Genomic DNA, 24209 nt, shown 5'->3' with positions numbered 1-24209 from the left:
AAAGGCAACCCTCTTGAACTGTTGGTGGGAATGTAAATTGATACAGCCACTATGGAGAACAGTATGGAGGGTGCTTAAAAAACTAAAAATACCATATGATCCAGCACTCCCACTACTGGGCATATACCCAGAGAAAACTGTAATTCAAAAAGACACATGCATCCCAATGTTCACTGCAGCACTATTTACAACAGCCAGGACATGGAAGCAACCTAAATGTCCATCAACAGGTGAATGGATAAAGAAGATGTGGCACATATGTACAATGGAATATTACTCAGCCATAAAAAGAAGTGAAACTGGGTAATTGGTAGAGACGTGGATGGAACTAGAGAGTGTCATACAGAATGAAGTAAGTCAGAAAGAGAAAAACAAATAACACATATATGTGGAATCTAGCAAAACGGTATAGATGATCTTATTTGCAAAGCAGAAATAGAGACAAAGATGTAGAGAACCAATGTATGGATACCCAGGGGGAAAGGGCAGGGGGTGGGAGGAATTGGGAGATTGGGATTGACATAAATACACTATTGATATTATGCATAAAATAGAGAACAAATGGGGAACTCTACTTAATGCACTGTGGTGACCTAAATGGGAAGGAAGTCCAAAAGAGAGGGGATGTATGTATATGTATAGCTGATTCATTTTGCTGTACAGTAGAAACTAACACAACATTGTAAAGCAACTATACTCCAATAAAAATTAATTTTAAAAAAGTGTTCTCGTTATGGGTTCTCCTGCTAAAACCAACATTTATCTGCTATAGCATAAGTGTTTATCTTAGCAATCCTCTGTGAGAATCTGATCATTATCCGTTCTTATGATAACAAATGTGAACCATAGAAAAATATAATCATGTTTATTTTCTCCAGCATTATGGGAGTTTGAACAGATTTGTGTAAATGAATTTTCTGGATAAGCAGAGCTTAGTTTTTTAAGAATCATAATTTTTCTTCTATTTAAACCATTTAAATAGAAATCTCTCTAAAACCCATTATATAATTCCCTGATATTTATTTATTCATGTAGTAAAGTTTGAGTACCAGGCATTGTGATGGGTACTAAGAAAACAAATAATGAACAATCATGGCCTTACCTTTAAGTAATTCATAGTCTGGTCTATGGGGAAAATGTATAAACAGATGGTTATAATGCACAACAATAATAGCTGTGAAAGTATAAACAGAGCACAAGGGAGCAGAGAGGACACAGCAGGGAACTCTGGGCAAGTCAGAAAACACTTCACTGGAGATCAGACATTGAGTTCAACCATCGCAAGATAAAGGTGGGGAAAGGGGCAGGGGGACTGGCAGAGAGTATTATCAAGGAGTGGTACGAACCGGGTATGAGTGGAGTGTAGGATATATTGAGGGACAGATCAAGATGGGGCGGAATGAGATGGGGGGAGGTGTATGGAGTCAGATGACAAAGGAAGTTTTATGCCAATCTAAGCTCTTTGGATTTTGTCTTATTGGCAATAATTTAAAAAAAAAAAGAGCTATTGACATGATTATGTTTATTTTAAAGCAAGACATTGGGTGTCAAAGTAAAGAATGAACTGGAGAGGGGAGAGACTAGGAATATGTGTGGGTGGGGAGGGGGAGAGGGGGAACCAGCAGCAGCAAGGAGAACGGGAGGGAAGAGGGACGGGAAGCTGCGGCTGTGTTGAGTAAGGGGACATATTGTGGGACTGTACCAGGGAGGGCCATCTGCAACACACGTGAGGATGAGTAAACAAAGATGTCGACCCGGGGATGCAAAAAGGAGAGGGAATTAGATGGCTCATACGGAGAGGCAAATATATATTAATAATAAACTACGTACAAGACATCAAGGGCACAAGGAACTGTGGGAAAGGAGAACTACAGTGAAATTAATATGTTAATGAAATTTTTCAGTGACTTGAATGTGAGGGGGCAATTAAGAAGGGGCTAAAAGAAAAACTAATAGGTAAACAAACATTCTTATTTGCAGATAATGATACAGCTTAGGTGGTGGATAAACCAGGGGCTAAAGGGTGCTTCAGCAACATCTATCAGCAATGACTATCATGAGTTTGACTTCTGGGCTGGGCAAGCATGACAGTGTATATACCATGTTGCACTGAGGGGCCAATTTGGTAAAGGTGTGTGGTCACTGATTAGAAGGTAGAAGTAAAGTATCATTGCTATTCTCATTTATTTGTACTCAATCAGAAATGTGTAACTGTTACAGACTGAATATTCTATTCCTCCAAAATTCAAATGTTGAAACCCTATCCTCTAATGTGATGATATTAGGAGGTAGGGTGTTTGGAAGGTAATTAGGATTAGACGAGGTCATGAGGGTGGATCCCTAGTGAACGGATTAGTGTCCTGGTGAGAGTCCTGAGAGAGCTTGCTTCCTCTCTTTGCCATGTGAGGACATACAAGAACACGTCCTTCTGTGAGCCAGGAGGCAGGCTCTCACAAGACACAGAACCTATGTGGGCACCTTGATCTTGGACTTCCAGCCTCCAGAACTGTGAGGAACCCATTTCTGTCTTTTATAAGCTACCTAGTTTATGGTAAAACACAGTAGCCTGAGCTGACCAAGACAATAACCACACAATTTTCTTTTGATCTTGTTCTCATTGCTTGGGAAAATGTGGGAAATTACTATAAGATGTAGAGAAGATAAAGCAGATTGCTATTTGCACATTATCCATTTTATATATGACAATGAGTATCAATAGCATCCCAAATGGTCCAAAATGGGGAGAGGAATGCAAGTTCATGCAGTTGCTCCATGGAGAGGGTGATTTATGTGTAATAAGCTCACATAAGTCAGGGATTTCCCAGCTGTCTTTTGTCAGTTATTTGTGTCCATGTTCTATCTCTAGAACTAGCCTATGTAAGCTTCCTTGAGGACTGAGAGGGATATACATCCACATGGATATAGAAACATGGATTTATTTTTCATTTAGACAGCCCAAAGAGTTTCGGTTTATCTTCAAGTGTCTCGGTGCTCTAATGTTTTTCATATATATTGTTTCCCATTCTTTCCTGTGGTATAGGGGCATATAAAATACGTGGTTATTATTAACCTACTTGCCACTGTAATACTATTTCACTGAATGTCATTAAATTAGAATCGCAAAGGCATAAGAAGCCTAGGATTTTATATTAATAACAGTTTGGGCAAAGCAGACTTTGAGCCTAATTTTGTAGGTTTATATTTTGCTAAATTCCCCACAGCTCTTGGTGCTATACTTTGTATGCAGCAGGTACTCATTAAATATTAAACTATTGAAGATATGAGATAAAATCATTTTAATATCACTAGAAATCTTCTGGGGACTATGGAGATGGTTGCAAGAATGCTTCAAGATAGGAAAAGAGCCAATAAAGTACTTTATTAAATAAAAGAAAAAGGATGCACCCAGAAATAAAATTTGTACCTTTCGAGAGGAAACTTTTGCAGCTTAAAAAATGTTATCTTGCTTATTCTAGTTTTGTTAGAAGGTTCAAAGGTGTAAAAGAGTTCAATTTAAATTTAGAAAAAGTTGGTTTTAACGTTGCCAGCAAAATTGTACCCAAACTGAGGAAGTGAAGGAAGCAAGTCCTTTTCATTTTAACTTAAGCTCTCCAGAAAGAAGGGGCTGAAAGCCTGCTACCACCAAGGAGAACAAAGCGAGGCTGAGGAACCTCTCCTCTGAGGGTTATTTAGAACAGCGGGAGGGGGGTGGGGACCTTGAAGGCTTGAATCACAGCCAATCATGAAAAAGTAGGATTACCAGGGCCTTCGGGATGATCCTAAGTGAGACATTTTCTCCACTCTGGTCCTCATGTGGCCGACCAGAATGTGGTCATAAATTAGGGTGTTAGCTAAGATGTTGGTGTAAGCCGCTGGAGGCCTGACGTCTGACGGGAAGAAGAAACTCCCCCCAGATTTACTCTAATAATATTTTTTTGTTTTTTTAGGATGCAGATTTAAAAAAAAGACACATTTTAAAGCAATATGAAGAAATTCCTGAAGTACAGCATATTTGCAAAGCCCCTCGAAGCTTCAAAAGACCAGAGCTGTAAGTGACTAAAGCAGTCTGAACCCTGAAGTCTTGAGCTGGGGAAGTTTAAGTTTTTTGGGTTTTTGTGTTTTTGTTTTTTTTTTTCCTTGAAGGGGAAGGAAAAGAGAGTAAAATCACAGAAAGTCTAGGGAGAAGTTGCTGAAACAGCAGAGTGGGTGCAAGTTTTTATGCCTTAATTTTATTGCTTTAAAATCTTGTTTCAAATGGCATTTTAAATTTAAAGTTAGTATGTAAATATAGGGCATTCATATATAATTAATATTCACATTTATATTACTTAAAAGATTTGCTTATTCTAAAAAATTTAATGAGTTGAGAGAGTTTCACCTCTGAGATTCAAATGTTATGTACAAGAAGATGACAATTACAGTATCTGGGCTCCAAGACAAGGAAACAGCTGAAATGTCACATCTGGCCATTCAATCTTAAAACAGCAGGAATTACTTATTTGTATCTTACTGTGTCATGACACTGTTCTAAGTACTTTACACCTTTTTCTTAATCTTCACAAAAGCTTCCTAAGGTATGTATCCTCATTCTTCCAGAAATCCCATCAATAAGGGATCTCACTTGCTCACCACTCAGTGGTAAGAATGGTGCCTGACGTATAAAAAAGGTACTCAATACATATTTGTGGAATGAAAAATGAACAGATCATTACTATATATGTATCATATCCTGAACTTCAGGCATGGAATAGTGGTAAAAGGTTTTCAAACAGTATTAGTTAAAGCAGAGTTACCGCAGGGCTACCAGTTAGTCGTAGTGAAGGGGGAGGCTGTCAGGCTGGCAGTTCTGGGACCATCCCTTCTACCGGGGAAGGGCAGCTTTCTGTGCATTGGAATCAAATGGTTCTGAGTTGAAATACAGACTTCTCACCAGCTTGGGCAAGTTTCTTAAACTTTAAGAAAAAAACAGTTTCTGGATATGCAAAATTGTGATGATGACAGCAACTAAATCACAGTGTGGATGTGAGGATTAAATGGGGGTCATGTGTGTGAAACAACACATTTCATAGCTTTATGCAAAATACTTTTTGAAGTTATTATTTACTCTATCAACAGAGTTTACTCAGTATCAAAGTACATCCCATAATCAGTAAAAAAAAAAAAAAAAAAGCTCTGTCACTTTGGATATTTGTGTTTGAATGAACACCTATATAGACACTTCAGACAATTTAAGTGTTTTTTATCAAACATATGGACTAGTTTACATGCTACCTAGGCTAATCAGATATATTTTTATAAGTTTTTTGCACTTCAGATTTTGTTTTTTCCAAATGCACAGTCAGACTGAACTGGATGTATAAACCAAACTGAAACTTAACAATTTTTTTTAAAATTGGTAACTTACAGAGTTTTCTCAACGATCCCCATAATAGTCCCTCTCCTCCTGCATGCTGTCTGGCATTTCCACTTCACTGCTCCTCCCATAGAGAGGTGGAGTCTATTTCCCTTCTCTCTGAATATGGGCTGGCTTAGTTCAACACACAGAATGTGACAAAATGACATTTCAGGGCTTGCAGAGATGCCTAAGTCTTAAGAGGCTTGGCAGCCTCCATGGTTGTTCCCTTAGAAGTCACCATCACATGAAACTGTGTGGCTGCCTTGCTGGAAAGATCGTGTGGACAGACAGACAGGCCTGGACAGTCCCCGACCGCTCCATCAGTTCCATCAGACGAGGCACAAAACATGGGAGTGAAGCCATCTTGCTTCTCTGACCCAGCCAAGCCCCTCCAGCTGTCACTGGAGCACAGAGGTGAGTGGTCCCCTCTGAGCCTTAAGTCCCATTGCATGATTGTCAACAAATAATACTTGATGCTGTTTTAAGATGAGGTTTGGGTGATTTGTTACACAGTGATAGATAACTGAAACAGAAATTAATGCCTGGGAGTGGAGTCCTGAAGTAATAAAAACTTAAAACACGTGGCCTTGGCTTTGGGACAGGGCAGTAGGCAGAGGCTGGAAGGATGGTGAGGACACTGCTGGTGGAAGATCAGTAAGGACGGTGCTATTGGAAGCAGGAGGAAATCAATGCGTGATACGTAGTGTGGGATAAACTAAGAAGACTAGTTCCTGCAATCATTTCAAAGACAGAAAACGTACCGAATGAACTTGTGCTTCTGGTTATAGATATTTCCAGGCAGAATGCTGAAAGTGACCACTGGTTTCTTTCAAAGGTATATGGATAAGGTATTATGAGCCAAGGAAGAAACTGCTCAGAGTTAAAGCAGTATTTAGAGAGACATAGGGGCCTAGGACAATCTTGTCAGATTCTCAAAATTAAAAAAGGTTCAGACAAAGATCAGTTCTAAGGTGCTGTAAGTAAAATATGGCCATAGGGCAAAGGGTGCCTGTAAAACCTTTTATAAGTGCTCAGAAAAATTTAAGATAGAGGTTTGCAGACTCACTCCGCCACACGAAGGGATTCCAAGAATCTTATGAGCATTATAAAGGGCATCCTAATCACAGCCTGAAGCAAGGAGGATCCTGTCTTGAAAGAACTTGTGAGAAAGAGTTTTTTCTGACAGTGAACTATATTTTGATACATAGAAAATCCACAAATTTTTTAAGTTGCTGCACCAACTTGGGCAAAGGAGGCCTTGGCCCCCACTTTCTATGATCAGGAAGCATATGGAGAAAGCTACTCAAGGACTGCTATGTACCTTCCACACTCCCCCATTTTTGAACAGAATGTCTGTTGATGTTTACCTGTTCCTGTTTTACCACTGGGAGCTGAATTATACGTGGGACAGATAACTTATCTTTTTGGCTTCCAGGTCTCCAAATTAGGAATTTCTGTACCTCATCTCTATGTGGACTTGATATAGATCATGAGCTACTAGATTTTGAGCCTGATACAATAGTGGGATGAGACTGTGGGGAACAAGTTGAATATATTTTGCTTGTAGGAGGAATGTGAATTGTGACTGGGGAGAGGACTTCAGTAGATTGTTTTCAAAGATGGCCAGAACAATCCCCCTGACCCCCATGTCCACCTGAAATGTGATTTTGCTGCTCATCTCATGGGGAAGTGGAGTCCACTTCTCCTCCCCCTTAACTTGGGCTGGCCCTGTGGCTTGCTTGACCAAAAGAATGCTGTGGAGGTAGGTAACACTATGTGACTTCCAAGCTTAGACGCTAAGTAGCTTTGCAGTTCCCATTTTTTTATCCTCTTGGTAGGCAGACACCATGAAAAACATTGTGATGATCTTCCCAGACACAAAGAGAGAGAGGGCCAGCCAGTCCCCAGATGTTCCAGCCATCCTTGCTAAGGGACCAGACATGTGAATGAAGTCATCTTGAATCTTTCAGACCCAGAGAGGCCACCCGCTTGGACCTGACATGGATAAGAGACAAGTACCTGATGAGCCCCATTCTGATTGCAGAACTCTGAGAAAATAAATGGCTGTGTTTTTTTAAGCCACTAATTTTGGAGGGTGCTTTGTACATAGCAATAAATTATTAGAGTATGACTTGATCTGTCAGTTACTCCAAACTAGTCAACGTGGCTGGATATAATTGTGAGATCATGCAGAAGAATGAAAGCAGCAAAGCATCCAATGAATAAAGCACTGGAAATAACTGAACAGCCCTCAGTGCTAGTTCTGGCTCCCTCTTGACCTGCTGTGTGAATTTAGGCAAGCCACTTAATATCTGTGAACTTCCTTTACGGAACAGGGATAATGATCTCTATCTCAGGGGACTGTTTTGAGGACTGCATCAAATGACCAAGAAAAAAGCATGCTTGAAAACTATTGAGAATTATTCAAGAAGAATGAACTCTTCTATTATAACTTGTAAGTGTGCTTCTATAGAGGTAGCTCCGGCACTAGCTTGCCCACTTAAAATAACAGCTCTTCTGTTTACTCTCTTCCCATTGATAGATTTCTGTTAACCAGCTTCTCTTTAAGGAAAGAGTCCAAGTAGTTTAACATTTCCTAAATGAAAAATAGTGCAGAAAGGCACCGAATATTATTAAAGAAATGGCAAGATGAATATTAAAACAGGCATTTTGTGTCTGTAAATGTGATTTCTAGTTTATTTTAACAGCTATACTAAAACCCCATGGTACAGTTAATAGTATTATATGCGTCCCGTCAATAATAAGAAAATATCCTCTAACACAATTTCTAATTTACAAGCTTATGACAAGTTCAAGCTGCTGAGAAATTGGACTTGAAAGTATGTCTTAGAATGATAGAAGACCACTATTAACACTATCATAATTGTATACCAACTGCATCAAATTTGACATTTCAGTTTAATACAGTTTGCTGAGAGAGCATACCATTTTATGGCTGCCTAGTGAAATCAAATCCAACCCAGACGTTTTCACTTTTCTAATATAATTCACTGCAAGGTTTTAAAGCTGCCATCTCTTTTCTTCCTTTTTTCAAAAGATTGATGCCCTGGCATTCGTTGATTCCACAAGAGCTCATAATGGGTCAATGAGTCAGTGGTGAGCACCTCCATTAACTGTATTAATTTACACTATGTCACCTTAATGACATTTTGTCACAGCTCCCTTTTCTGACATCTACATAGCTATTCAAAAGTAATACAACAACTTTGGAAGGCATTAAGGAAAATTAGTATAAGAACTTCAGTAAGTTGAATGTCATTGTTACCAAGACTATGCTGGAGGAGAGAAATTAAAAAAATAAACTAAAAACGAACTGGTCTGACTTAACTCGGGAGACCTCTCTCCTGAGAGATCACCAAGTCTTCTCTGCCCAGCTTGTACTCATTACCACAGGAAGAGACCGACAGTAACAAAGACAAGACAGAATAAAACCACCTACTCGGTCCTAGTTCTCCCTTATATGAGACCTTACCTAAGTCAGGAGATATTGCAGATGTACTTTTCTTCAGAAATATAAAAACATTTCTTTAAAGTGATATATAAAATGTTTTAACAGCTTAGTGATAAGAAGTCAAGAGTTTAGGCTTTAAAACTGTATTACTCTTGGTAACACATTCTTCCCTGCTAAATCAGGTATTATTGTAGAGGGAAAAATACCGTACATGTTAATCAATACATTTAAACATGAATTTAGAAAATCTCAAGCATACGACCATCATTATTACCAAAAAACTTCTCTCTAACATTCCCTCAATGAGGACCCCCGAATTTTGATGTTATAAAGGGAAAGAGTGATACATTTGGACACACACACACAAACACACACACATACACAAAACCACAAAAATATAATTGAGATATAGCAAAGGTGAAAGACTGAGAAACCATAATTGCAATGCAACTTTCTGCAGTCAATTTCAGATCTTTCTCAAATCAATAGAAAAAAGACATATGACCCAACTGAAGAATGGGCAAAAGATATGAGCAAGTTTACAGCTCAATAATTATATGAAAAATGCTCAACTTCACTCATAATTAATGAAGTGCAAGCCAAAACAAAGCTGACTCCATTTTTCACTCACCAGATTAGCACAAGTTACACTGTTTATTATAAGAGTGATGGTCGGGGCAGGGGGCATGGGGAGGGTGGCATCCTCACATGATGCTGTGAAGGGAGTGAATGATCATCTTTGGGAATGAAGGTTTGGCAGTATCTTTCAAAATTAAAGATGTATATAGCCTTTGAGCCACCAGTCCCATTAACAGGAATTATCTTCACATATACACACAAAGTTCATCAAGATATCTGTGCAAGGATTTACGGCAGCCTGTGTTTAACAATAACGATCAGAGAGAAAGACAAACTATCCATCGATAGAAGATTGTGTGTATAAATTATTGTATATGTAGGCAATGTGCAGGCTTCAAAAAGAAGGGGTCTACGTGGAAAGGTACTCAAAGTATATTATCATAGAATATAAAAGGTTCAGGGTGGTGGTGGGAGAGAACTGAAAACGAGAGCAATCCACGCAGTGTCAGGCTGAGGAAGTGAGTGTCTCATGAACTAATTAAGTTCGGGGGTTGGAGGACGGTATCTGTTTGTATTAAGCACAGCTACCTGGGATAAAAAACTTAAAATGGGGCTTCCCTGGTGGCGCAGTGGTTGGGGGTCCGCCTGCCGATGCGGGGTACACGGGTTCGTGCCCCGGTCTGGGAGGATCCCGCATGCCGCGGAGCGGCTGGGCCCGTGGGCCGTGGCCGGTGGGCCTGCGCGTCCGGAGCCTGTGCTCCGCAGCGGGAGAGGCCGCAACGGTGAGAGGCCCGCGTACAGCAAAAAAAAAAAAAAAAAAAAAAAACTTAAAATGTCCTGAATTAGTGATAGCCACATTGGTCCTTGTCCTTGACGATGTGCCCCCAGGAGCCAAAGGAACACAAAGGGTAACAAAATATAAATGTTTCTGAAAAGTTTCAGAACAGAAAAACTGCTGGGAGAATTCTGGGAAAAGCCTGAATTCGGCTTTATGGGCACTGGTCCTCAGAGACTGACATGTAACTAGGGGAGATACCTGGTGATCGGAAGCATCAATAAAGCTCTCAGGATAGAAGGTAAAGCCTAAAACGCTACATCAGTTAGGATGACTGGCTCATGTGTGTGGACTTGTGAGGGTGAACCTTTGAATTAAGTTGAAAAACCGAGTTTCTGCTTTGTGATGATGTCAAGAATGAACAGGCATTTTCATCTGAAAGAGTTTGATATAATATGGATACTGAATTGAGATATAAATAATCTTATATATGATAGGAAATCTTAAAATATAGATAAGAATATTTAATTCACATATAAAATATTTACTGAATGCCTTTTAAAGACACTGTGCTAATTCTAGAAGCCTATGGACTCCCCATTTTATGTCCAAAGTGTTATTAAGTAAGAAATGGACTCCCTTCTTGATTTCATTGGTTGTAAATCAGTTTAAATGGTGGTTTATGGATCTTTTAAAGTGGAATTTCTCAGTGAAATTATAAGTCTGTTCGGAGAAATATATGGGCCTTAAGAGTTTAATATAGCAAGAATGCATGTTACATTATCTTACTTCCAAATGTGAATACGTTGTATGTATAAATTATATGCAAACTTTGACGGCAACGAATAAGACACACAGATACGCTACACATTACTTGGATTCATTCCCTTTGCTTTCTGCTTTGAAAAAAAACTAAATAAAAGTTGTATTCATCCAGTTTCTTACAGTTCAGTAACACTGTAATTGTCTTTTAAAAATATTTGCAATAGATAAGCATAAATACGTAAATGACAATTTTGACTTTAATTCACTGTCTTTTGTTGGATTAAGACACTAAATGGAATGATACTATACTATTTGTATATTCAACAGCATGAGTGGCAGTGATGGGAAAAGTTTGAAGAAAAGAGGATTAAAATAAGAAACACATATACCTATGTAATAACCTGATCATATAGTCTTATTATCAGGAAAAAATGAGAAAAATGAGAGAGCAACTATATTTTAATGTTTTGAATACAACCATTTTTTAAAAAACAAAAGCCCATATAAATGAAAACCAAATCTTTTTATTTAGTACCAGCGGTAAAATGACTCCGCTCTCTGGCTGTTCCTGGATATTGTGCGTGTGCTGGTTTAAGCTAATGTGTATTGTTGCATAGCTTCCCCAGGCACAGCCAAGTGAAAGCTAAGGCTGTACAGAAAAGCCCCCATTTTAAATGGCTCTTGTCATTAATGCTTTATTAATTGCCCCAGGCTATGTAAACCCAAAGCTGGGCAAGCTATAACAATATGACACATTAAGGTCAAATCCAATTCCTGCTGTGTTTTATGGAATGGGCCAAATATTGAGTTAACAGCAGGAAAGGCAATTTCTTTCCAGCTCCTCATTGTTCGATCTAAATTAGATAGGAATTTTTTGAAATAACAAAAACACTTTAACTGAATAATATAAAAGAATCCTAATCGTTTTCTGTGGTGCTCAAAATTATTTCCTTTAGTTTCCTCTTAGGTTAGATATGCCACATAATTTTAAAATATGATGGAATAAAGCTGTGGAGTAAAATATCTTATATACCCACTTAAAAAAATACACAAATCAAAACTTCAACATACTTTGAAATTAATATCAACAAATAAAAGGGCCTACCTTTACATCAGAAGTATCTCTCTGACTCGTTCTCCAAGACCTTGCAACGGACGAGAAGGTTCGATTAGGATGGTCAAATTTTCCATCATTTGCATTGAGGAAGAAGGTTGTGAAAGGTTCCTAAAGGAAAAAAAAGTGAAGAATTTGACCCTTCTGAACACAACTGTCCTCTTCCTTTGTAAAATATTTTGTTTTTTGAAACCCTTCTGAGGGGGAAATGGTGCAGGATCCTGGAAGGACACCCACACCCAGGAGTCAGGAGGCGCTGGTCTGAGCCAGTCTGGACCACTGAGTCACCTGTCACTCTTCAACCTCGGCAGGTCATTTTGCTTCTTGGTCTTCAGTCTTCTGATTTATAAAAGGATAGAGTTCTAGTGCTCTGGGATTTTATGATGACTGATTTTGCATAACCGTCAATATATAACTCAGATCTTCTTTCTCATTACTAAGGCCACACATAGTAACATTCATAAGAAAGTCTCTCCGACACTGTTCCCCACAGTGTGAAATTAGGTAGGGAAGAACCATCTTAGGCTACCTGTGAAAGTCTCCTAAAGTTACCATATTATGGTCTGATGATCTTTTTAAAATGCAAATCCTTGATTAAAATACTTCCATAGCTCTTCAGAGCTCCTGGGAAAAGTCTAAACTACTTGATTTGTCTTAAGAGAACCTGAGTGATCTGGAACCTGCTTAACTCTTACCTCTCGCTATCCCCATTTTCACATGTTAAGGTCTTGCCACACTGGTCTCACTTCTCGTCCCTTGTGTGTGCGGTTTCCTCTGCCTGGTATAAACTTATCCCTCTACCTCACCATCCTAACTTGGCTAAGTTCTTCTTATCCTTTAAGTCTAAGCCAAGACGTCATTTTCTCCCGAAAGGCTTTCCTTGATTTGCCAAGTTCTCCAGTGTGTTTAAATAGCAACAGATATTTTCTCAAAACACATCCCTGAAGCATTTGTCACATTGTTTTGTAACTGATTTTTAACTTGTCTATCTTCCCCACTACACGAATAGGTTCCATATCTATCATATGCACTGTTTTGTCTCCAACACTTAGAAGAACTCATGGTACACCCAAGTTGCTCAATGTATAATCTGTTGAAGGAAAGAATGAAATGAAGTTAACACATATCAGACTAGATAAACTCTAGTCCTTCTATTCAATAGTATTCTGTAACTATTACCTTATCAAAGCTTGGTGTCTGTCATCAAGAATATGTTCCCATAGCAGGAAACCTAGGAATAACTTTATCACAAGGTCCGAATGTATTTAATTTTAATGCTTTTTCTATAGTTTTTATGATAGGAGAGAGGCATTATTTCTGATGTCATTAAACTTGCTTCCAAATTTAAAAGGATTAAATAACATTCATTCTTACTAAGGATTTCTTAGGAAATTTCAAATATAACAAAGATGAGTATATAGTTACTTTCCTATGGTTCAATCCTTTTCTCTTAAGACTAGGATAAATGACATGTCACTCCTAGGTTCAATAATGCTAAGAACTATTTCCTAAATATTTTTTTTCTTTAATATATGATTTCTGTTCATTCTTTTATATCCATAAAACATTACTTTGTTTCTTTAAACTCCTCTTTTTGCCACTAGTCATAAGGTCCAGTTGTCAGGCAACAGCTATAAATATTCATATTCCTCAGCATGTTCCTGAAATTTAGTGTGGCTAGATGACATCAATTTTATGTTTATAATGTATCACCAAGTCTCATGTTTAGTACTGAATGACAGAAATCTATCGTGAAAGAGATAAGATGAAGAATGATATAACACTATATAGGTAAGTAGGGTATTACTGATTTACCTGAAAATCAAATATGCATCCAGTAAGTCCATATTGCTGTTTAAGATTTTAAGCGACTTGAGAGACAAATAGATGTCACCAAAATTAAGTTAGGAAAAAAAAATTTAACTCCCTATTAAACTGAAGGTAGTCAAGGCCGTATATCTTATCACTAAATTAAAGCAGGGATATAAAATTCTAGAAGTAGCAACAGTAAATCGAATGAAATATGACAGATCTAAGTTTGAGTCTTGGTGGAACCATTTACTTCTCTTAGGCACCTTACTTAACCCCACCCACGTAAGTAGCGGTGTGAAGTAACTGTATCTCAGTTCTTTCATCTATGTTAGTTGGGAATGACAATACCTTGTGGGTAATTAAGATTAAATAATATTGAGAAAGTTTGAAGTAACTCAGCTGACACAGAGTGATGAAGATGACTACCAGCTTCATGCACTGTGTCTAGTACTCACTGCTGGGCTCCACCCTGACTGCCAGTTCCCTAGACACTGACCAGACTCTCAGTTCCTTAGGCCTAATTCATCCCTCTATTCTTAGAACCAAGCAAGTGCTTGGTTCATAATTAGTGTTTAATTAATGTTTTTCAAACTCATCTAAACATACAAGGTACTGTTGGGAGAAGGGGGTGGGGTATGGCTGGATAAGAGTAAGATGTAGTTTTTCTTGTCAGTTCTTAACCACTAGTTTGACCATAAAGTTGCATCTTCAGAATCCACTTCTTCATTATGCTAGGATGCTGATGTAAGGCATTTATATTTTTCTTTGTAGGTAGTAGGCAGAGAATAATTTAGAGGGATCAGACTTGTCTTCATGATTTTTAACCTACTAAATACATGTGAGTGAAGACCCGTTTATACATGTAAAGTCTTACTTCTTATCATCAACCACTAAAAGCTGATCTCTACCCCAGTCTAAATTATAAAATCCTTCCTTAGTTTTCAACCCTTAACGAAGGCATGCCAAGAATAGTGCAGATGGGCACAGTGAAAATAAATCTGAAATTGAAGAATTATTATCTCTGGTCGTGAAGTTTATGAGTCTGGTGGCACCTAAAAGTGGAGAATATTGAAGAATTCCACATTTCACTGTCCTACGTAGCCTTTATAAAGATCTGATTAACAACTGTTTGAGGGTCACATACTATTCTACTGACATTTATTCTCATTATTCCTGAAGGCCTCCAGTTGCTACAGTGGTAGAGTACTAACAGAAATGGATAACCTATTTGTTTATAAGTGGGAACTGATCTTCAAGCTCTGATTACTGTGGAGATTACCTTTTACCATGTGTTTCTCTATTACCTTCAAGGCACAGTACAAGGGCTTTCTTTTTCAATTGACTCATGCCTGACTAACACAGAGGATCAAGAGCTGTATTAAGTTTAAGAAACTTCTGTATTTATTCACCTGACGCATGTTGATCAAACCATGTTCTATATGTATATCACCATATTAGATATTTTATCATTCTACTAGAAAAGCTTTTGGCTTGGGAGATAAGACGGACAAATAAATAAATGTTAAACAGAAATTAAAATACTTGGGCTTTAAAAACTTCAGCTTTAAAAAAAAGAAAACAAAACTTCAGGTTTGGTCCGCTAATACAATATAAATGGCTGATGGCAGACTTCCTTCTCCTGATTACATCTACCCCAACCTTCCAACCCTTTCTCAGGGCTAGAACATCAAACTAACCTGTCCTGCATGGGAAGTACCTGTCCTGCTGAATTCTGTCATAACCTTTAATCCCTGCAAGGACACTAACAATCTGTCCTGCCTTCCAATGATCACAGACAATTCACCCTTCCTGGGCAATAGAACTCTGTGCCTCTGCCCCTCTTCTCTTTAAACAACTCCTTTATTCTTTTGTCTTATATGACTTTGCTCAGTCATCTCATAAGGATCTTTTCTTACATCCCCCTCCCCTTTTAGTTTTCTTCTTTTCCTTCTCTTCATTTCATTTGAAACAAACCCCATCCCTGGGGTAATAGTCAGTGCTTGTGACATAACTCTATCAAAGAAAAGATGTATACTTTGAAGTTACATAAAGCATAATAAAGACCAAAGGGAAGGGAACTGAAGTTACTGAGCACCTTTCTGTGTTTGGAACTGTATTATCTCAGTTAACTAACGGAATTCTCACTATGGTCCTTCAACTAGATGTAATCGCATTCTAGGAAATGGAGGAACCATTATTTCTACTGTACTTTGGCTAACTTCACAAGTTTATTTTCTCCCATCGCTTTCAAAAGAAACCAGAAATATCTTTTAGAATCTTCAGAAACTTATGCGCCTACCATACACCAGTCTCTTCGTTAAGAATCCCTCATCTTCCTCTAAGTATATATGCATTGTCTGTAAGTATCAAGAGAAACACAATGACAATATTTTATTCAGTAGCATTATCTTTTGGTACTTGCATAAGTGTTTCTACTATTTTATCACTACAAATATATACTGTTAAAGATATATTATGGTTTAAACAGGCTCTTGGGTAGGCTTTCAAAGCAACCCATAATTTATAAAGTAAATCCCAAATTCTAAACAACTGATTTATAAATTAACTTTTGTTGTACAACCTATTTAACTTCCTAAGAATTATAATTAAATGTTTGACAAGTGAGTTTTGAATAGGTAGGTTGAATATACTGAATTTGGAAGGTGAATTCCAAAGTAATTCAGAATTACTTCTGTGTATATGCTATATATTCAAGGTAAGATTTAAAGTAAAAACATTCCAAGTAAAATGTGTCCTATTATACTAGTTAATATCTGAACAAACTCCAAAATTCTATAATAGTTTATTCTATAATAGTTTATTCATCATTTGTCCAACAGCAGCTAGCAAAGAAACAGCTTTTTCAGAATCTTGTAGTTTAGACAAGTGACTTCACTGGTAGTGTGTCTAAAATAATATTTTTAATTAAAAGTAATGAGGTAGGGACTTCCCTGGTGGTGCAGTGGTTAAGAATCCACCTGCCAATGCAGGGGACATGGGTTTGAGCCCTGGGCAGGGAAGATCCCACATGCCGCAGAGCAACTAAGCCTGTGCGCCATAACTACTGAGCCTGCACTCTAGAGCCCGCAAGCCACAACTACTGAGCCCACGCACCGCAACTGCTGAAGCCTGCACGCCTAGAGCCCGTGCTCCACAACAAGAGAAGCCACCGCCATGAGAAGCTCACATACCGCTACAAAGAGTAGCCCCCGCTCGCCGCAACTAGACAAGACCCACGTGCAGCAACGAAGACCCAACGCAGCCAAAAATAAATAAATAAATAAAAAATATATATATATAATAAAAAAATAATGAGGTATGTAGTTAATTAGCATTTTAAAGCAATTATTATCATTGTCATACTAAACATATTGACTGAAACTAATGAGTTTAATGATTGGGTCTAAAAGGCTTGAAAGGTAAAGGGCAGATACTTATTTTAATCTGTATTTTGTTTTTATGAACAAGTTCTTAGTGACACAAATTTTAATGCATTTTCTACTTCATAAACTCCTTGGGATTGGAGTGAGGGAATCACAATTCCCTGGGCCATTAGGTTAAACACTTAGTAAACTATTAGACCGTGATACTTCTATTTATAACAGCACAACTTAAGATGTGTTGGCTAAATGAGTCCCCATAAAAGCAATCTTATAGATCTCTTTTGCCAATGTAGTAGCCACAGGCCACATGTGACTACTGAGTACTTAAAATATGGCTAGTTCAAGCTGAATGTGCTATAAATATAAAATACATTCTGGATTTCAAAGAATACCAAAACAATGTAAAATATCTCATTAATAATTTTTATATTGGTTACATGTTGAAACTATAACATTTTGGATATACTGGGCTAACAAATGTATTTATTAAATTAATCTCACCTGTTTCTTTTTACTCTTAAATATGGCCACTAGAAAATTTAAATTACATACATAAGTGGCTTACATTACGTTTCTACCATGCAGCACAACTATAGACAATACTAAAAGGGCATGTGTAGCATAAATAGGGATAGCATGTCTGCCGTACCCTTGCAGAGATTCAAATTTGTATTCCATTTCACTGGAATAAGAAATCAATTTAGGGATGAATTATGATTTATTATTTGATAAAATGTTTAGTTTATCAGGGATAGAAGAGTGTTAAATCAGGCTGGTGATAATAAGTATTTTTATGAACTCACACTTAAATTCTTATAAATCTGACTTCAAACTAATTTGATTATACAACAGCCATTGAATACCATTTTATATATTTCAAAATACAATTATATATATATATGTATAATATACTCATATAATTCTCAAAACAACCCACTTGATAATGTTTTTTTCAATCCCAAAAATACCCAAGAAAAGTGTCTTACTCCTCCCATGGTGGAGGTTCACTATAGTAATGTTTGTTTCTTGCTTTTCGTTTTCTTGTTTGCTTATTTGTGAGCCCATATAGAATATGAACATATTTTACGTCCACTGTAAAGGACATCAACTGTTTGAGATCTTGACTGGTAAATTTTTGTGTTTCTGTATTCAGTTTTGACTTGTGGCTGAAACTGCAGGATAGAAGCTACAAAGTTCTCTCTATATACATGTGTCTGTAATTCAGAAAAGCCTTTACTTCTTGCATGAGTGTGAAGTATTTTCTTACATCCGGAGAGTATTAATAAATTATTACAACCCATAAACTAAAGGTGTGCTGATTGGTTTATAGTGGTAAACATGCAGTTATATAAATCTAATATCTCCCCCAAATTAACAGAAAATAAAGAAATAGAACTTCTTATACTCAAAAAGTGTTAGAGTTAAAAAATATTTCTTAAGAAACTGCTAGCTCAGAAACATTTTTATAAAAGGATACAAGTTCACATAGTTAAGGTGAATTTTTCAACAAATTAGACTAACAATTTTGGTCTAAAAAAGAAAGTTTTATGTCTTTTCCTTTAGTTTATAATTACACAGTGTATTTTTAAAATAAGATTTGAGTTTGTTTTCTTACAGAATAGTTAATCTAAACTTCTTTATTTCTTATGCTGGTTTAGGATTATGAAAAATATAAAATATGTGTTCAGTTAAACTGAATCCTAATTCTGACAAACTTTATTTTGATAACAGTAATTATTTGTAGTATATCATCTATCAGTGATTTACAAGTTACTTAAAACATACGCATACTATATATTTATAATAAGTTCAGTTTCTCCCCATCATGGAGAGAATGCTTGAGGAAGACCTCCAAACCAAATTGTCATTCAGGCAGTGGGAAAAAATACCTTTGAAAATAGGAGATGCATTCCTGTGTATGCAACAGAATGGTCTGAAGTATGTTTTGGTAAGAGGAGAAAACTTTATTGATTGCATTGACTTAGAGGTTTGACTTAGCATTCTGCAATACTCCCCAGTCACTTATAGTTTTTAAAAAGTCAGACCATCTGACTCCAGTAATTGGTCTTAACTAGACTAGATTGGAGAAGGCAAGACTAAAGGCATAGAGATTTGCTAAGAGCTTTTGCAATGATCTAGATGAGAAATAACGGGAACCTGAACTAAGAAGTGCTGGACTCGATAGAGAAAAGGAGATAGACTGCAGTTGGTAGAACTTATCAGATGTGATGTCAGATTGGATGTAAGCGTTGATAAAATAGAGAAAATATCTAGATTGGGTAACTGGGTGCAAGATCATGCCGATTGTTTAGATAAGAAATCAGTAGGCACCCCGGCAGGTTTATGAGGGAGATGAGTTCATTTTCGGAAATGGTATTTATGGTATTGTGAGGTGTTCAGGTAGAAAAATCCAGTAGTATACAGAAATAAGTAAATATATTTATATATTAGAAATATAGGTCAGGAGTCCAAGAGAAATGTCTACAATGAAGACAGAGCTGGAAGTCACTAGCTTATAACTGAATGATGTAGTCCAGATAAAGTATGTAGAAATATCCTGGGGAATAGAAATACGGAGAAAAAGAAATCTGAGCGTGAGACTGGGCAGGACAGTTAGGATGACAGGAGGGAAACCAGAAGAGCATACTGTCAGAGGAGCCATGAGAGGAAGGAATTTCAGGTAGGAGGAAGTGAGCAATGGTGCCAAATGCTTCAGCTATATCATGAAGCTCTGCCACATAACCCGTGACCTCCACAGGGACAATTCAGTAAAGTGATGGGTGTGGAACCTAAATCAAGCAGGCTACAGACTGAATGGCAGGTGATAAAGTGGAGACGAGAACAGTGCAGAGCAAGACAGTAGAGGCTGTGCTTCTAGTGCATTTGACTACACAGGGGTAGACGTGGAAAGTCACTGCAGAGTGGGTAGAGGCTGGAAGGAAGTATGTACGTATATATGTAGGTATGTATGAATGTATGTATTTTAAAAATTGCAGAGACCTGAATATATTTACGTCTTAGGAGAAAGAGAAAGTAGTCTTCAAAACATGTAGAAAACTGTTTTTAAAATATGCCACCCCAGAAGCCAGATTGGGAAGGCTGGGGAGAGTGCCAGCCTGTAACAATCAGTGAGAAAGGAAACAGTGGGTGTTAAGGATGCACTCAGGCGTTTGGTACCTTTTACAAACGGTTTACGTTTAAGAAACTCACAATAATCTATCTTTCTAACCCAATTTTGCAAATAAGGCAACTCATTAACAGAAAGGATTCAAGTCTTGCTAGAGTTTGGAATCTCTACTTCACTGGTCTCTAATCTTTGTTTAAAACAAATAAATAAATTTGATTTTTATTTAATTTCCTCATGTTAAGTACTTCGAGATATTAAAGGCAAACTGTAACTTAATGAAGGCACTCACAATTCGAACAAGCCAGGATAAGGTGGATGTTGCCGTTGAATAATGTGTGTTATAATGGTAGGGAGGACTTTGATCATCTTCCCATGTCTCGTAACGCTCTGCGTAAAACACAGCTCTCTTTGGGTTCAAAGCACCAATCGGCTGTAAAAAGAGAAAAAGAAGCATTGTGTTTAATACAGTCATAGTAGATATTCAATACTATAACTCTTTACCTGAAAGTATTTACTGTGAATTCATTTTAACCATAGAATATAAATAAATAATTTTGTATCTATTTTTACCAAATTTGATTTTGATATTTGATTTTGATAATCACCACACTTGCTAAAATTCACTCAAGAAGATGATTTATGTATGCAAGGTTTCTAGGTTTTATTAAAAGTTTCCATAAACTAGATTACCAGAGATAATTCAGTTTAAATTGTTAAGGCAAAGCCAGTATTTTGATGTTATTTTGCCTACTTAACCACAACCATAGTGAACATTTAGCTTGATCATAGGGAATCCAGTGAGGAGAAAGTGTAGCAGTTGACCATGTGAAAACCATATTAGAGAAACCTTGTCTTAATAGGCTGTCACCCAGAGTGTGAAGGACAATAGTCACTTATACGGAAACCCTGTTGGAATGTTAGTCCCATTCTATTATTATACAGATGGGGCAAGTATCGTTTCTATTAAGTTCAACTGCAAATCTAAGGCTGATGGAAATAATCCAGACAATTCAGAGTCCTTGGAAAGCATTTTGTTAAGGCCACTAACACTTGTCTTATCTACACCACCACACTACCGATTATAATGTTAATCCCTACAGTGGAGCACATGGTAAAATGCTCAAGATACTATACATATTTTTTTCAACAAAGCATGTGTTAGTTTGATCATTGTCTCAAACTTCCTAGCACACCTAATCATTAAGATTTTCCAGCATATAGTCCTCACAATTTCAAATAGCAAACTGGCTTAGCTTAAGCTTTTGCCTGATTTTGGTTTAATGGAATATGGAATCCATTAATATGATACCTAGTAGCTACATTATTTTGTTTTAGATTGCATACTATAAAAAATAAATGTTTCTTAGAAAACAAAAGATGAATACTAAGTAAAATATATAATTCCTCTATTTCAAAATTTAATATTACTAGTTACCTATGAAGTTCCCCCCAAGGCTTAATTTTAACAAGGAAGTAGTAGAAAATTAGTGTTTTGATGGTGGTGTGGGAAGACACTGAGTTAGCGTCTCCCCACAGCTAGGGCACCCGCTGGCCACTGGTGGGGGACCCTGATGCCCAAGGAGACAGGAGGAACCCCCAAGTGAACCAGTAGGACGTGGGGGGACTGAGAGGGGAGGAGAAGTGGAGGCCAGACAGGATTGGCGCCACTGAGGCTGGGGAGATCAGGAGGGGCAAGCGGGAGGGACCCTCTGGGAGGAGCGGCAGAGGAGCAGAGGGTGATTGCCTGGCCCACTTGGGCCAGGAAGCCTGCTGAGTTCCCAGGCTGGTACCTCCCCCCATCCCGCCCCGCACCAAAGCCCCCTTGAGGCTGCATGGGTCCTGGGGGCATAGGACGGAGGTGAGAGAGATCAGGAGAGGCAGGCGGTCAGGAGAGGCAGGCGGGAGGGGCCCTCCGGGAGGAACAGGAGAGGAGAGGAGGGCATTAGCCTCACCCACTTGAGACCAGGAAGCCTGCTGGGCTCCCAGGTGAGGTGCCCCTGCCCTCTGAGACCAGGGGTAGGGGGCACGACTGGGACCCCTCTGTTCCTTGAGCCTAAGCCCCACCCAACACAGCCCTCAGGACTTTTTCCACTCCCATGGGTCCTAAGCATAGGCCCTGCTCACCACCCAAACATCACCCTTGCTTCGGCCCTGCCCTCCACAGCCAAGGTCTTTCCCCCCTTTTTTTTTCTTGTCTTTTTATTCCTTTTCTGTCCTCCTCTTTTTTACCATTCTGGTACTGATGTACCTTCCGGTTGTTGATTCATCTATATTTTTATTTTTATATTCTTTCTAACATATCTGTTAGTTTCCTAGTCTAATTTTATTTTTTACTTTGTTATTGTTCTCTTTTTTTTTTGTCACCCCATGCAGCTTGCAGGATCTTGGTTCACGAGCTGGGAGTCGGGCCGAAGCTCCTGCGGTGGGAGCTCTGAGTCCGAACCACTGGACTAACAGAGAACCTCAGAACCCAGGGAATATTCATCAGAGTGAGCTCTCACGGAGATCCTCATTTCAGCACCAAGACCCAGCTCTACCCAACAGCCTACAAACTCCAGTGTTGGAAGCCTCAGGCCAAACAACCAGTAAGACAGGAACAGAGTCCCACTCATAAAAAAAAAAAAGAGTAAAAAATAAAAGGGAGAGAGAGACAGCAAAAAAATATGTCACAGATGAAGGAGCAAGGTAAAAACCTACAAGATGAAATAAATGAAGAGGAAATAGGCAATCTTCCAGAAAAAGAATTCAGAGTAATGATAGTAAAGATGATCCAGAATCTCAGAAACAGAATGGAGGCACAGATTGAGAAAATACAAGAAATGTTTAACAAAGATCTAGAAGAACTAAAGAACAAACAGAGATGAACAACACAATAACTGAAATGAAAAATATACTAAAAGGAATCAATAACAGAATAACTGAGGCAGAAGAACAAATAAGCGAGCTGGAAGACAAAATGGTGGAAATAACTGCCGAGGAGCAGAAAAAAGAATGAAAAGAATTGAAGACAATCTCAGAGACCTCTGGGACAACACTAAACGCACCAACATTCGAATTACAGGGATCTCAGAAGAAGAAGAAGAAAGGGTCTGAGAAAACAGATGAAGAGATTATAGTTGAAAACTTCCCTAACATGGGAAAGGAAACAGTCACCCAAGTCCAGGAAGCACAGAAAGTCCCATACAGGATAAACCCTAGGGAAAACACACCAAGACACATATTAATCAAACTAATCAAACTAACAAAAATTGAATTCAGAGAAAAAATATTAAAAGCAGCAAGGAAAAACCAAAAAATAATATACAAAGAAATCCCCGTAAGGTTATCAGCTGATTTTTCAGCAGAAACTCTGCAGGCCAGAAGGGAGTGGCAGGATATACTTGAGGTGATAAAATAGAAAAACCTACAACCAAGATTACTCTACCCAGCAAGGATCTCATTCAGATTTGACAGCAAAATCAAAAGCTTTTCAGACAAGCAAAAGCTAAGAGAATTCACCACCACCAAACCAGCTTTAGAAAAAATGCTAAAGAAACTTCTCTAGGCAGGAAACACAAGAAAAAATGCACAAAAACAAACAAGAAAATGGTCATAGGAACATACATATCAATAATAACCTCGAATGTAAATGGATTAAATGCCCCAATCAAAAGACACAGACTGGCTGAATGGATACAAAAACAAGACCCATATATATGCTGTCTACAAGAGACCCACTTCAGTCCTAGGGACACATAAGGACTGAAAGTGAAGGGATGGAAAAATATATTCCATGCAAATGGAAATC

General features: G+C 38.0%; 1 protein-coding gene across 5 annotated transcripts in view; it reads right to left on the bottom strand.

Moving 5' to 3' along the window:
- Nucleotides 1-24209, bottom strand: part of NBEA (neurobeachin) — a 627505-nt gene that overhangs the window by 59266 nt on the left and 544030 nt on the right. For all 5 annotated transcript variants that reach the window (XM_030882520.2, XM_060287860.1, XM_060287861.1 and 2 more), the window contains 2 exons: nt 20712-20852; nt 12092-12211 (listed from right to left, as the gene is read on the bottom strand). In XM_030882520.2, the coding sequence (XP_030738380.2) occupies nt 12092-12211; nt 20712-20852 (261 nt within the window). The remainder of the gene's footprint in view (nt 1-12091; nt 12212-20711; nt 20853-24209) is intronic.

Source organism: Globicephala melas, chromosome 18, assembly GCF_963455315.2.
Source record: "Globicephala melas chromosome 18, mGloMel1.2, whole genome shotgun sequence".
Taxonomy (NCBI): Eukaryota; Metazoa; Chordata; class Mammalia; order Artiodactyla; family Delphinidae; genus Globicephala; species Globicephala melas.
The sequence above is the reverse complement of the archived record's forward strand: the minus strand, read 5'-3'. Positions and strand labels throughout refer to the sequence as shown.